This window comes from Rutilus rutilus (genome assembly GCF_951802725.1).
Source record: "Rutilus rutilus genome assembly, chromosome: 14".
Taxonomy (NCBI): domain Eukaryota; kingdom Metazoa; phylum Chordata; class Actinopteri; order Cypriniformes; family Leuciscidae; genus Rutilus; species Rutilus rutilus.
This window is the reverse complement of record NC_140219.1, coordinates 11,822,473-11,838,361: the sequence shown is the minus strand read 5'-3', so window position 1 is coordinate 11,838,361 and position 15,889 is coordinate 11,822,473. Positions and strand designations below refer to the sequence as shown.

At 37.5% G+C, this 15,889-nt stretch overlaps 1 protein-coding gene across 5 annotated transcripts in view; it reads left to right on the top strand.

The window, feature by feature from the left end:
• The window catches only part of lingo2 (leucine rich repeat and Ig domain containing 2), a 271,483-nt gene that overhangs the window by 143,574 nt on the left and 112,020 nt on the right, over positions 1-15,889 (top strand). For 3 of the 5 annotated variants that reach the window (XM_084430415.1, XM_084430414.1, XM_084430417.1), the window contains one exon: positions 7,953-7,989. The exons of the other annotated variants lie outside the window; for them this stretch is intronic. In XM_084430415.1, coding sequence (XP_084286541.1) covers positions 7,984-7,989 — 6 coding nt within the window. In that variant the 5' untranslated portion in view covers positions 7,953-7,983. The remainder of the gene's footprint in view (positions 1-7,952; positions 7,990-15,889) is intronic. 5 annotated transcript variants of the gene reach the window in all.

Genomic DNA, 15,889 nt, shown 5'->3' with positions numbered 1-15,889 from the left:
CTCTGTGTGTTCTATATCAAGTAAACATCGACTTTGGTCACATTCTTTGGCATCTTCCCCATATTTGAACCCTTTCCAATGGTGACTGTGATTTTGAAATCCATATTTTCACACTGAGGACAACTGAGGGCTTCACACACAACTATTACAAATAGTGAAAACATTCACTAATGCTCAAGAATACTACTCTTTATGAAGTTACATAATATTTTTACATGTTTCCCATAAGTATTTAATATTTATATATTATTTAAATTTTATATTTAAAATTAAATATTTCTGCTATATTTGATCATATTTCAGTAAAAGCGTAGTACCGTCATCTAAATTTTTTATAATTTGAGGAGAATTCCGCAGATATTTCCAGAACATTAGCATGAAAAATGACTTTAGCCTTAGTTATAGCACAGTATTCTAACAATACTTGAGTTTTCTATGCAAATTTTCTTTTATTTCTGTGGTGACTGTTGTAGAATGTAACCAGTGTCTAAAGGCAGAAACATTTTCTGGTTTTGCCATTCATAAATGCTCCTGTTTGAAGTGCAGATGTTGCGAGGAAGTGTAAAATCTACCACCCACTCACCGGCTGCTAGTTAAACACACGTGTGCATTTCAGCCCTGCGCTCTAATTTTCTCTCCTTTATGTGTTTGATCACATGGAATTCACTATTGTTTTTCATCAGGCATTGAGATCTCACATAGTATAATTTATTCGCATTGTACTCTCAACTGTGGCTGAGGGTGAGAGAGCCTTACTTCACTCTAGATTAGAGCTAAGTGAAATATTAAAATATTCTGACAAATGTTTCAAATGTGATTTGAATTGAATTGCCATTTTTTCCATTAAATAGAAAAAGTTTTAAGAGTGTTGACCCAAAACTCAACTGCAGAATTGTATTAGTTTTAATAGTGTTTCTTCATTCAGTTGTTTGAAACCTAGTCAGCTTAAATAATAATAATGATTATCCTACAGGGCTGTTGAAAGCTTGATTCTGATTGGTTGACGGATGTTCTAATTTAAGGTGTGCAATTATTTTGAGGGAAACACACGGTAGTTCCAGGCCAGTCCCATATCACTTCGCCAAATTATTTCAGTTATATCAAAGGTCTTTACAAGCCTACAGAACAAAATCCCACAATTACACTCACAAAGCAAATTAATATAGTAAACAATTGGATAAAATTGATCAATTATTTCCAAGTTTCTTTGCCACAAAATTACGTTTTATTATGTATTATGCATTTATTAGTTATTATAGAAAAGTACATATCTCTTTCTCTCTCTCTCTCTCTCCCACTCAAAAGCACACGCATAAAGTACGGACACACACTCGCTGCTCTGGAGATTTTATCTGCAAAATATTTTAGCATCTTAAAAACTACTTGACGTTTCTCACTAGCGAGGTGCAAATAAACATAGCTTTGCTATTAGTAGACGGTGGTGCCGAACACTGCTGAAAGACGCAGAGACTAAAGTAATTCACACACGCTTAATCTCTCTCTCTCTCTCTCTCTCTCTCTCTCTCTCTCTCGCTCTCTCGTTCTCTCGCTCTCTCTCTCTCTCTAATAACTTCATTTATAACTGCATTAGTCTGCTATCAGTGGCTCAAGTCTCCGTTACTAGCTCTAAATTGAAGTTTGGGAATTAGCAATGGATGCTTGGGATTGGATGCGTAAGAAATTAGTCCCAAACACAACAGCTTTTTAAGGACAAAAACCTGACAAATGTCTTGAAATACATCATCTGAACAATGTTTTGAGGTGTGGTAACCGTAGTATAAGCGTATAGTATAAGTATAAGCCTTTGAATTATTAGAAAAATAATGGACACCCGCTTCGCGCCGTGGCCGCATTACCACCTCGGGTGTGCATTATTTTTCTAATAATTCTACTGCCCGTCATCAATTATTCCTTACATATAACAATAATAATTAATTATTATTATTATTATTAGTAGTAGTAGTAGTAGTACTATTATATACAGTAGCCTACTTGTCAAAACTTTTTTTTTTTTTTTTTTTTTTAAAGAAGTATCTTATGCTCAACAGGGCTGCATTTATTTAATAAAAAATACAGTAAAAACAGTAATATATGAAATATTATTACAATTTTAAATAATTGTTTTCTATTTTAATAAATTAAATAATGTAAGTTATTCCTTTGATGGTAAAGCTGTATTTTCAGCATCATTACTCATCAGTCTTCAGTGTCACATGATCCTTCAGAAATCAGTCTAATATGCTGCTTTTGTGCTTAACACATCACTGTTGAAAACATTTGTGCTGCTTAACATTATTGTGGACATGGAGATACTTTCAGGACACACTTTTCAGGATTCTTGATTAATAGAAAGTTCAATGAACAGCATTTATTTGCATTTATTAAATAATTTATTAAATATCAATATTTTGTAATTATAAATGTCTACACTGTCACTTTTGATCAATTTAATCAATCTTTGATGATTAAAAGTCTTAATTTCTTTCTTTTTTTAAATCTTACTACAGATGTTTGAATGTCATTGTTCCCAACATTGATGTAAATAATAATAATAATAAATGTTTCTAGCAAATCAGTATATTAGGACGATTTCTGAAAGATTATAACAATGAAGGCTGGAGTAATGATGATGAAAATTCAGGTTTGCCATCACAGGAAAAAAGCATTTAAATTTATTCAAATAGAAAACAACTATTTTATATATAATATTATTATTATCATCCTTATTACAATTATTATTATTTTAAAACAATATAAAAATATATTGTTAAGTTAACTATATGCAGACCTATAGCTAAATTAAAGCGAGCTAAACCAAAGCAGAAAGGCTATGGCCACGGCGCGAAGCGGGTGTGCATTATTTTTCTAATAATTCAAAGGCTTATACTTATACTATACGCTTTTACTACGGTTACCAGATGCTTGAAACATATCATGTGATCCATGTATGTTTGAGAGAACAGGGCTGCATATACAGTTTGAAGCTTTTATTAAGTTAAATCACTGCCTTTTGTTGTTTAGTAATCGAATTAGGCCATATCATGATTTCTGTTTTACATGGATCATTTGTATAGCCCTGTGTAGACAAATCTCTTCCATGATCAACTCCCCCTCCATTCTTTAAATCTATTTTTCTCTCTAATCTCATTCCTTTGTTCCTCTCTTGATGCCAGTGACCTTGCTCAGATCTTCACAGAGCAGGATGTTAAAGGGCCGAACATAAATGTGCTGTTTTGTTTGTTGAATCTAACTCAAATCTTTAGTTACTGAAGTAATTGTTAAAGTGCATGCACTTTCTTGTAAGCTGCTTTACTCAGAAGTAGTTGCCAAGAAAATGACTGTTAAAGCTCAGGCCAGTTCAGCTCTTCCTCCTAATTCCTTCAAAGTCTCTAAAATATAGCTTAATCTACTCTACACTACTGCAGCAACTGGCTTCTATTTTACGGACCATTGGACATTTGTTTTGTGGTTTCTATTTTTTTATTTTTTTATTTTTTTGGATGGGGGATGTGACAAAGTCTCTGCTGAGCGTATTCATGAGCAATATTGCGTTTTTTTTGTTTTTTTTATTTTTTTTATAGCTTATTAACTTGGAGAACAATTTCACAGAATGAATGATGATCGGCAAGGGAGATGCCTAGCAACACAAGAACCAATCCGAGCATCCAACAGACCAGAATCTATACTGATTTCAGATCTGCCACTGGGTTAAAATGTTATACAGCAACATTTGGAACCAAAAAAAAAAAAAAACACACACACACACACACACGCAACAACCATCAACATTATCCTGAACTACAAATTTGGCATAAAAATGTGCTCTGTTTTTAAGCAGTCCCATTGGTGAGTCATGCACACACGCACGTACCGTACACTCACCGGCTGGCCCTAGGCAGGTGACCTATTTTCAGCAGCCGGTGGAGGGAGTGCTCTAGTGGAGGGAGAGGGAAGAGAGATGGTCCTTCTATGGTCGGTCCATTCATAGCTGGCTCAGAATTGTGGATTAATTACCCCGTGTGGGAACCAGAGCCGGCTCTGTAAGCGAGACACTTCAGCCTCCGCTGGCATCAATAATGCATTTTTCTGTCTCTCCATTTAATTTGCACACGAGCCACCAGCTCGCGTCACCAACTCTTTTAAGGCCGCCGAAAGCAGGGACATCCGATCTGAAGAGAGCGAGCCATGGTATACACTATACCCCAACATACACACACACACACACACATATACTCTCCCTCTTGACCCACCCCGCTCCTCTTCCTCTACCTCTACCAGCTGACAAATTGATTGTTTCTTAATGTGCTCCTGCTGCGAATGCATTAAGAAAGGAAAAAGGGATAACTGAATGAGGCGAGAGGTGATCGTTTGAATAAGGAGACAGAAAGGAAAGAAAGGAACAAGCTGGACCAGAACTGTTTTTAATTCCCTCACTTAATTTCTTTCTAACTTTTGTTGCACTGCAGCGAAACTTGTGCAAAACGTTGAGAGAAGCTTGCCGTATCTAGCGGATTAAAATGCTAGTGCTTGCCAGTGATTGACCAGCCATGACTGACCTGTTAGGAGGAGAGGAACAGGATAAACCGCATGGATACGACAGAGGTGGGTCATCTGATACAGCCAGGTCTGTCTGGGTCACTGCATTTAGAAAGGAGGAAGTGATGGAGGGTATAGCTCAGTGAACGTATAGCTGATGAGTTTGTGGTTTTGTCTGTCTGCCAATTGCGTAATCACGTTGTTCTTGTAGAAAATGCATGTTTAAAGAGATTGGCTGAGGTGTCTGGAGAGTTAGGTCCCTAACTTTAGTCCGTCGTATTATTTAAAATTAATAGTGGAGATGAATGAATCATTCCTGTGATGAATGGATCCACTAAGTGTGTTCAGTCTTTGCCTTTTAGGCGTGGCTGATGGTGATGTATGAGGAATAGTGCATGTGTATAATTGCAGCATGTTCATATCATTGTATTGTGTAAAGCATTTTTACAGGATTAAGTGTGTGGAATTTCATCTTCTGTGCTGGCAGGTTCCCTAATGACCATATGAACATAGAGTGAGAACAAGGTGTAGCGTACTCATTTAGCATTTCAAGGCAAGTTTGTGATTGTTTAATACAGCCCTTTTATAAGGTAGCGATAAAAAAAATTACGAAAAAAAAAAAAAAATTGGAAATGTTTGGCGCTCCTGATGTGTACTTACTTACCAGTGGCATAACTTTTGCTTTAAAAAGTGGGTGAGACAGGAGCAGGGGTGTGAAGTAACGAATTACAAATACTCACGTTACTGTAGCCTAATTAAGTAGTTTTTTTTTCAGAAATTGTACTTTTTTGAGTAGTTTAAAAATTGTGAAATTTTACTTTTACTTGAGTATATTTTAAGTGATATATCGGTACTTTTACTCCGCTATTTTCCTTCCGTTTGTGGTCATTACTCGTTACATGCTTGTTTTAATTTAATTTTTATCCATCAACGTGATTGGATCGAGTAGTCGGTCTCGTGACTGTCATCAAATCAAATTCTGCATAGAAAACTATATAGCCTACCTGCTGTTACTCGTGGCTGCTGTGGAAGTGCATTCTTCAAGCATCAGTTCAATCGAGATATCAGCGTCTTTCTCTAATATGACAAGGTACATTTCACATTTCAGCTTACTATGATATTTATATAGGCTGGCCTATCTACAGGGCCTAACATTTTGTGTGAGGCTTGGGTATTGCGTACTGTGTTGTGACGAGTTCATAATGCGGTAAATTCCCGCTCCCATTTACTTCACATATAGAGACACGCTCGATTCCGTATGCAGTGCACCTTATGAACCATGGCGCTAACTTGAACTGCATATCAGACAGTGCGTGACTACAGCTCGTTAATAAAAGTTTTTTGATCGATCCATATCATACAATCCGCCTTCATTTAGCAAGTGCATTTGCACACAAAAAAAAAATTCAGGTTCAACTTTTTTTTTTGTGGATGCTACTGATAAAACAGCTTCGCCGAGACTACAAAGAGACATGCATTTGTTCGTGTGTGTGTTTGTTTCTTTTATAAGTTTCCCCGGATATAACTTCCCTATTTATTGCACAATTTTTCTTACAAGTTATATTATCAGCATTACAATTTGAGTAAATGTAGCTGTGTAAAATGTGAGGGATGATGCCACCCTTCTAGACAATGTGCATTTACGTTTAAATTGTAACATATTTAATGGCATGGAATTACAGTGTAATTAGTGTTAGCTCACTATCTTAGGCTTTTTCAGTGCATTTGGTGAGGTAAACTGATAATATTAGTGATTCTCATTTATTTATCAAAACACTAAAACTGGTACCGTTTTGGAGAGAAATTAGGTATTTTTTAATTTCTCCATTTAACCCATCTCATGGTGTGTGATGCAGAACTATCATATGAGTTTCTAAAGATTTCTGAATTCTTTGCACAGTTATAAACATTGATATTTTATGTGCAACAATATGAGGCTCAGTGGCCTTACACCTAATTTTAAAGGAGAACTCGGTAACTCTAGCGAACTCTAGTCACTTCTTCGCTGATTTCCCTTTTGTTGTCGCATGTTTTTCCCCACGAGCTCCCCCTACAGCTGTGGTGGGCACGGTCGTAAAAAACTCACTTGCGGCGGCCTCCTCCCCCTCTCTACCGCTTCTCATGTGCGTTTGTTTTGATCGGAGCAAGCCAACTGTATCGTGTGGAGCTATGTCTACCGAGGTGGGTAATCTGGTAATACATCATACATGCGTGTGTTTATGTCGAATTGCCATAAAGCAATTTGTGTTTCGCGCTCGTTCTCGTTCTCGCTTCTCACGAGACTTACAATTTCTATATTTGCCGGGACGGTAGTGCCCAAGTTGCAAGGTTGGTTTTCCGCCTGGGAACGCTGGGGGGAGCGGGGAAAGTCACCAATATCACCAAAACAGGTTGTTTAACCATCCAAATGATTTCTAGACAGTTTTATTAAGTTAAAAAAGTTACCAAGTTCTCCTTTAAATGTTTTTTTTTTTTTCAAACAATATGATTTAAATGGTGATGTGTACTGATTTGATGCATTTTAAAAAGATGGATGATAGCTATTCTTCAATCTTTCTGACAAAAAACAAAACAAAAGATAATGTCAATTACAGATTGTGCAATGTTTTTTTATTTATTAATTGTAGTGCACAGTGTTTATTATAACGGGGTAGAATCCGCAGCTCAGTATTCACTACTCATGAGTACTTTTAAATAAGCTACTTTTTTACTCTTACTCAAGTAGTTTTTTGGACAAGTACTTTTAACTCTCACACTAAATTTTTTGGAATGTAATGGTACTTTTACTTGAGTATGTTTTTTCAGTACTCTTTCCACCATTGGACAGGAGTGGGGTTAAACTGAACTTTAAACATTAACAAGTCGTTTCCTTCACTCAAAAACATTATTAATTTCAACATTTACTCTCCTGATCCAACCATATGCAAAGCATGCTGGAAACTAACAATCCACAGGCCATTTTCAGCTAATGCAACAACAACAACAAAAATCATTCATGTAATCCCAACACAAATTGGTTAAGTTTTTACATATATTTAAGAATTGAACTCAATGAAATTAAGTTAGGACAAAATGTATAGCAATTGTGTTGCTTTAGCTCCTTTTTATTGAGTAATTTGAACAGGCAGCAATTGTTCTTTTCTTTTTCAGTGCAGTCTTGTGTGCGAGAAGTCCATGTGACCATATTGTTTCCCATTTGACATTGTAGGACTGCAAGGGCTTAGGGCAGCATTTGGAACAGGGCCTAATTTTTAAGCTGCTTGCATTACCAAACAAACCCGTATAACTTTTTCACATCTGTGGATCACAAAAGAAGATATTTTAAATATATACTATTATACAAATATTATTAGACCGGGTTGACTTGTATTGTATGGACAAAACCAATTTAAACTATCTCCTTTTGTGCTCCACAGAAGAAAGAAAGTCCAACAGATTTTGAACAGCATGAGGGTAAGTAAATGATGGCAGCCATTTTTTTTTTTTTTTTTTTTTTTTGCTCCTTTAAGTCACTATTCTTGATATTGTTGTTGTTTTGCTTTCTTCTGAAAGTTAAAATGCAAAGTTTTCTCTCTTTTTATGTATTAACACACGTGAAAACCATTGAGTCAGATGTAGGAAATAATAGTTTCCAAAGCACTGCACTCACCCAGTGCCACTCAGCGGTTCTACCTGACTAATCCACTGGCCATCTGGCTTTTATTTAATAAGAGAGGGACGCTTTCGGTTTTCTGGCCATGAGAGACTGAGCCTATCGATCTGCACTCGCACTCATCGAAAAAACAATCAGACCTCATCAGGAGCTTCACGTATATGTGCTATTATGACATCATCAACCTGTGCCCAGGAGAACTGCACCAATTAACCGCCAGCCGACTCCTCTCTGAGCTGTGAACAAACAAGCCCAGCTTTGTACAGTGAAAAGGCAATTTACCCAGAACTCAATGCTCTGCTTTTCAGGCACCACAGCTGATTCTAATCTTTTATCATCCTCACTCTTGCCAATTTCCAAGGTACCTGCTTGAAAATTAATTGCTTATTAAATCAACATTAACCTTTTGACACCATTTGCTGCCAAACTTGAATGGCTATACTGGAGCTGAAAAAAATACACACACTTTTTCTTTTGTACTGCCTTTCTTTCATTCTTCCTTTCTATTTCTGTCAGGCATTCTGCATTAAATTTAATGCTGCATGTCAATTTTTCTCCTCTTAGAAGTAGGTTATAGTAGTAGTAGTAATAATAACAACTATTATTAGAATTATTTAAACAATTATTTACTCTAGTAAATTATTTTCTCACAAAGAACAACTTTCTCGCTTCCTTTAGCACTTACAGGTGAACATAGCCACCTGACTTTTTCTGCAATTTATTTTATTTGTCAACTTTTTTTTTTACTTTTAAAAAAAAAATCTGACAGCTCCTTAACTCCTGTGGCCTCTTGGGGTAGTAAAGTGTCTGACGGATGCTTACTTCAGTATTCAGCCGAAAGCAGTAGGTCATCAGGGTTTTTGACCTAATGTTTAATGAATACTTTTTTGACAGACTGGTTTTGTCTTCCTACATAGTAGGGAAGTAGGCATGGATGCAGGGTTAGATGCATTACTGCTTTCACTTGTAGCTCGTCTAATTGATGAAAGTGTGTGTGTGTGTGTGTGTGTGTGTGTGTGTGTGTGTGTGTGTGTGTGTGTGTGTGTGTGTGTGTGTGTGTGTGTGTGTGTGTGTGTGTGTGTGTGTGTGTGTGTGTGTCCCTGATGATGTTAATTGACCAACAGGTCAGGGCAGTAATGAGAATCTAATCAGCGGGAACAGCCGTTTTTAATCCACTAATCTATGCTAAGCCTCCTCATCAACTACATGCTTTAAATCCGTTTATCAACACGTTAACGTGTCAACTTTCCAGACTAATACATGCTAAAGCTTATAAAGCATCAAGAGCAAGAAACAAGTACTCTATGAACAAGTCTTTCTGAACTGATGCAAACCCAATGCAAGTCCTCTCTTTGTGTTGTGCCATCTATGTGAGGGATGCTGGGTAGCATGATCCACCTGGTGTACTGAGAGTTATAAATAAGCTTTAAAATGCTGGACAGGATGCCATGCTCATCAAACCTGAAACTCAACGGGAACAAAAGGAAAAATAGAGACATTATTCTTCATTGACAGACTGCATGCCTCAGCAAACATCAAGCAGAGAAAGATCTTATTTATTGAGGAATACTGAATTTTAAAATTTCATTCAGTGCTTTTCAGCTGTCCAAAAGGAACATATTCTGAAAGCAATTATAAACATGTCATTGTATCCCTTTGTGAGAGGAAAGCAGTAGAGTATGTTTGAACATTCGAATGATATGTTAGCATGTCTACGTCAGTCATTATTTTCCCTGATACAAAAAAAAAACAGCTTAAACCAATAAGGTGCTTTGCTGGTCTAGTTGGTCTCTCAGCCTGGTGTTTAGCTGGTCAGCCAGTTTATCTCCCTTGCCTGACCAGATAGAACCAAAATCCTTATTAAACCTCGAAAACAGACTGGCCTTTCCAGCTTGGGCATGCTGGGAGACCAGCAAACCACTTTAGGCTGTTTCAAGCAGTTTTTTCAACATAGTGTTACACTAAATGTGCTGGTTCTACATTTAAAAAAGAGAGGGCTGGATCGTTGGTAAATTTAATCTCAGTCATTGAGATATGTGTTGCTCATGGTGTATTCATCATTGATCATGCTGAATCATGGCCTCTTGTTCCTGTGCACCAGAGCGTGCTGTGCATTATCACTGGCATTGACCTCTGAGAGAGATCTGATATGCTCAAGATTGGAAAGTTAATATGTCCGTGTAACCCCACACCTCTGGACCTCTGAATGGGACCCACACAGCGGGCCACTGAATGGGAGGCGTAGGGGTTTAAGTAGGTCTCTGATGTGCTTTCCACATCTTTTAGTAGTAATCTTTCTGAATCACAAACATTTTGGGGTCATCTCCTACGTCCTTGGGAGCTGAATATGTGGTGCCAACCAGAGCTTTGTTCTAAATGTCAACAATGATTTCAAGCTGAAGTCACACTCATCTGATGATCACAGCCATTTGTTTACTGCAATGAGGTTTTCCACAATGGATGCAGTCTATCCATCCGTCCGTCCGTCCGTATCTATCTATCTATCTATCTATCTAGATGTATACAAATCAAAAAAAAACAAAAAAAAAACAACAACATTGGATAAATTGATTGATTTATTTGTTAATTGATTGATTGGCAGCCACATTGAAAAGCAAGGCCCAGATGAAGTAGCTGTCTAATGAGTGTGCTTTCAGCTTATATGCTTTGTTGACATTTATCACTCATTGAAATTGCATAATCACTGTTGTGCAGCTTCTTAGCAAGTAGATGACATGAACCCCAAATTATTTTAAATTTTAAAGGTCACTGCTAAAAATATGAAACATACACCACCTTGAACCATTCTTTGACTACAAATACCTATGAATGTGAATGCTATTATATTGGTGATGAAAGGGTGATAAAAACAATGAAGACTGACAGAACTATAGCGTTTTCGGTTCCTGCTCTCAAATCCAGCTGCAGTTATTATCGCCTAATATTTAATCAAATGTGCTGCCATAGTGAGATTTTGAAAAGAATCGCAAATGCGTTCTGACTAAATACATCTTTCACTGAACTGGAGGTGTGTAATGAGCAGGAAATGAAACTCAAACGGCAGTATAGTCACGTACACACAATGTTACAGTCGCAGCGTGATGGGTGGAGATTTTGAGGGTGAAAGGGAAAGAAAATGAATGATATAATTTTGTTCTCCATCGACGGTGTAGTTTTTTCCCTCTGCATCAACCCACACATTGACTATCAGAATATCGGCATTCACCAGCATGAGCAGGGTTGCAGTGGTGTGAGATTGATCTTTGGAGGACCTTTAATCTCGGGCTTGATTGCACTGTGCGTCGACAGGGATGGAGAGTGGAATGGCAGAAATCAGTGTTGGATTTCCCACCAACACCTATATGCCCTGATTATGCAAATGACATGCCAATCAACTTCATTTCTCTGACTAGTGCACAGCAAACAGGTCACCTTGTTCGGAAGCCTCCCTCTATCTAATAATGATAGGGACTTTGACTTTATTTAAGATGATGTTTTGTGGCTATTAAGATGTTTTGCAGGTGCAGTAATTCCTTTGCACTACTTGTACGAGACAGTATTTATTTATATTTTTCATGAGTATGTCAGCCACACACTTTTTTTTGTGTGTCAATAGTGTGGTGCTGTATTTTCTAAACTGTGTGTTAACTCACATCATACCACCACAAACCAGTTGTATAAAAGCTGTTTAAAAGCCTCACATCCATCTGCAGTTCCTTGTATTTTTCAATAGAAATCCCCCTCAACAAAGACAAGAAGAATACACTCACCAATTTGCTTCTAAACATAGAAAGACATCCCATTCTTCTTGAACATCTGTTCAATTTGTCTTGTTAAGGTGACTCATAGCACTCAACCAAAGCTCATAGAAAATACTGAGATTGGTACATCTCCAATGAAATTGTCATGTCAGTTATCCGACCCTCCACTGGGTATTCACCTTCTCCATTGTTTTTTTTTTTTTTTTTCTAGAAATCCATTGCGGATGTAGTTTGGTGTCCTGCTCTGGATATAGGAGGAGGACTAACTGTGAGGCTTAACATGCTAAATAAACAAATCACTTTCAAGAACCTATTGGGAGAAGATAGTTGTTCAGAGTGCAGATTAACATGAACTAAATCGAAGTGTGCGTATTCATTGTCATTTTACAGTCCTGTATTCCCTTATCAGCTTCAACAACTCAGTATGCTTAAAGAATTAGGTTGTGAGACCCATTATGAGAGAGATGAATATGGAAAAGTTGCATGTAAGAAAGGCCATAGCAACCATTATCACTAAATAAACATTATTAGATTAAAATAGGTTGTACTGTTTCTCTCTCTCTCTCTCTCTCTCTCTCTCTCTCTCTCTCAAAACATATTTTGCTTTTATTTTCATTTTTTTGATGGTTTACTAGTGGATGTTATCTAGCCCAGAGCAATGAGAAGTTTTCTCTTATTTTTTCTATATAATGTTGTTTGCTTAATATTCCTTGATTATCATGTTTATGTAATCTAAAGCCCTCTGGTTTGTGAATTTAGTAAATACTACATGTCCCTTTTTATTTGACCAATATAGGTGATTAAAGCTGCATAATTGATTCTGGACTTCATTTGACATCCCTGTACTAGACAAGTGCTCACTTAACTGCCTTTTGTAATCAGGCTATGAAACATTTATAATCATTCAGCTAAATTAGTCATTCATTATTATTTTTAAGCATGTTTTTATATTTTGAGTTCAGATTGCTTAGTTGAATTTGTCCAGCCAAAAGCAATTGTTTTTTTTATGTTAATATTGTTTGATTAGATTGCCTTTATCGCCATGTTTTCATGTGTATGTAATCTAAGGGGCATCTGGTGTGTGGAATAAGTAAAAACCATGTGCTCTCTTTTATTCTACCAATTCTGGCAATTAAAAAAACGTAAAACTGATTCCTGACATCTTTGTTATAGTGCCAACTTACCTGTCTTTCAAAACTTAGGAGTGAATGTTATGTCACCTAATTAATATCCATTAGCTAATGTGTAGATATTACGAGGGACCTTTTCAATCATACCTGCCTCTGTGTTTTAGTAAAGGTTAAACAAGCAAAGTAAATAAAATATGCACACAAGGAGACAGAGAGCAAACCTGGCATAAATGTGTGTAGTTAAGTGCAAATATGAGCATCTTTTAGCACGCCTTTGAAGGGCACAGGAAGTATTAACTTTCCAGTGTGAACGTGGAACGCTTTTATGGATGATTGTTGGTGTTGAATATATTTGACATTTTTGGTATCAGGTGACACCTTTGAGGAGGCGGCGTAAAGAGAGAGGTGACATATGCATGCAAAGAGCAAGGGCACTCTATAAACAAGGTCGCGTTTGCTTTGCAAGAAAGCTTTCAAATGCGTTCTGAATATGCTATCGTTGTTTGCTTTTCCCGTAATTCTTGTCAAGGTTTGTTTGTCTTTTGCTTTTGCTTTGTGTCAAAACCTGTGTCATCTTTCTAACCATAGCATGCTTATAATTAGTGAAGCTCTACCTAGGTGAGAAAAAAAAAACTTTTACAGCCATAAAATGGTTTCATCTTTATTTAAAAACTTGTTGAGATTTAAAATCTCATTTACAAGAGTGACCTGGCCAAAAGGGCAGCAACAAGTAACATAAATATACATGCAAAGAAACATTGTGTGTGTCTAAAGCTGAACGGGGAATCCAGTTTCACAGAGGGGGGCTTTGTTTAATAACCTCCATTGTGCTGAATAAGCCTTGATTCAGAAAACTGAGGCTATTCTCTTAGCAATGGCATTTCTACCTGCTGTGATTTTCGGCCGGGCCTTTTTGTGCTTACCTAAGCAGCATGTGTGCTAATTTAGTTTGTCTCCCCTACGGTAGAGGTGCATCTCAAACTTTGATGAGCTCTCTAGAGTATGGGCAGTTACACTGCGCCTGTACATTTTTTGCATAAACTAGGACAACACCCTAAAAGCTATTAAAGAGAAACGTTCTTTATGTTCTCGGGTTTTAACAGAAACACTATCATGAATGTTGAATATAGCTGATATGAGTCTTAGAATAGTACATGAGTTGCACCTCGACTAAAAATACTTCTTTTGTATTCTCGTATTTAAGAACAAACTAAGATGTGCTTGAAAAAGGGCTGTTGTTTTTTGTTTGCCACCAGCTTGCAGTAATAGTTTTTTTTTTCTCCTCAAGAAACCGATTTCAAGATTCTCACTGTTATTGAGGCTGTGATATATTTTCATTGGATTTTATTATGCCTGTAAGTTTATTTATCCAAGCACAATTTCACCCTCACAATACCAGCGTGTCCTGAACTGCCTCAGCCATAACAGATGCTCCAGAATTGAATATAGATTCAAGTGAGCAAGACAGGCTGCCTGATGAATCTCAATTTGCTGGTGACCATATTTCACGGCTGCCTTGGTCTCACGAGTAAGGGAGGGAAAAAGGGGAAGAGGAAAGCAATACTTGCCAAGCTGCCATTCTATGAAGAGGTGAAGTGATCCCAGTCGGAATATGACACACATTCAAATGAGGCTGACTAAGAATCAAATGGTGCCACCGAGTAGATCAGTATAGAGTGATTTTTTATCTATTGGGGTGTTAGTGTACTGATAACATAAGAGAATCGATAACCTCTGCCTCTCACAAACCAAAGTTCCCTTTTAAGGGATCTCGCACTGTGAAATGTGTCTTATTTGGTGTTGTCTGTCTACCAGCATATATAAAAAATGGCGAGCAAACAGCATTTTAGACTGTTTGTTCATCCCTGCCCACGCTACATCACGGGTGAGGATGCATACAATCTTTGTGTAGTTTGTTTGGGAGTGGAGCTTGCACAGTCAGCTCTCCAGGGTGCTGGCTGTGCCGATTGTAAACAGCTTCCACTATGGACGCTCCACTCCCGCCTTGGACCCCTTTGAGGAGGGCGCTCAGGCTTGCGTTTTCCAGAATTCGGGTCCCGCTGCTGCCAAGGAACATCTGCGATCTAGATCATGGGGATCGCAAATGGATCTATCAGAGGGGTTTGAGATGGCCCCGGCCTTATCGCTGCCCTCAAAGATCTTGTCCCTTTTCTCAGTGTCAGGAAGAACGCTTTGCGGTTGAAGTACTGGTGCTTCAAGGTATACAGCTCTGAGGAGTTGGATGTTGAAAGCATCGAGGCAGGAGATGTATTTATTGTTTTAAGCATAAACCTCTGTAAATACATTATAGTGAAGTTTTAAGCATAAACCTACATTATAATAAAGTTTATTCTTAAAACAGGTACAACAATATTTTTTATAATATAATTATATTATATTATTATACAATATTATGTCCTAGGCTCACAGGAATTCTGAAATCTATCCCAGTGTCTCAGGCTTTTATTTTATTATTTTATTTTATTTAATTAGTCTTAAGCAAATGATGCGTGGAAGGTATCATTTGATTGGACTGGCCAAATTTGGACATTTTAGGCCAGAGTATTCTCTCTCTCTCTCTCTCTCTCTCTCTCTCTCTCTCTCTCTCTCTCTCTCTCTCTCTCTCTCTCTCTCTCTCTCTCTCTCTCTCTCTCTCTCTCTCTCTCATTCTCTCATTCACTCACTCACTCACTCACTCACTCACTCACTCACTCACTCACTCACTCACTCACTCACTCACTCACTCTCTCTCTCTCTCTCTCTCTCTCTCTCTCTCTCTCTCTCTCTCTCTCTCTCTCTCTCTCTCTCTC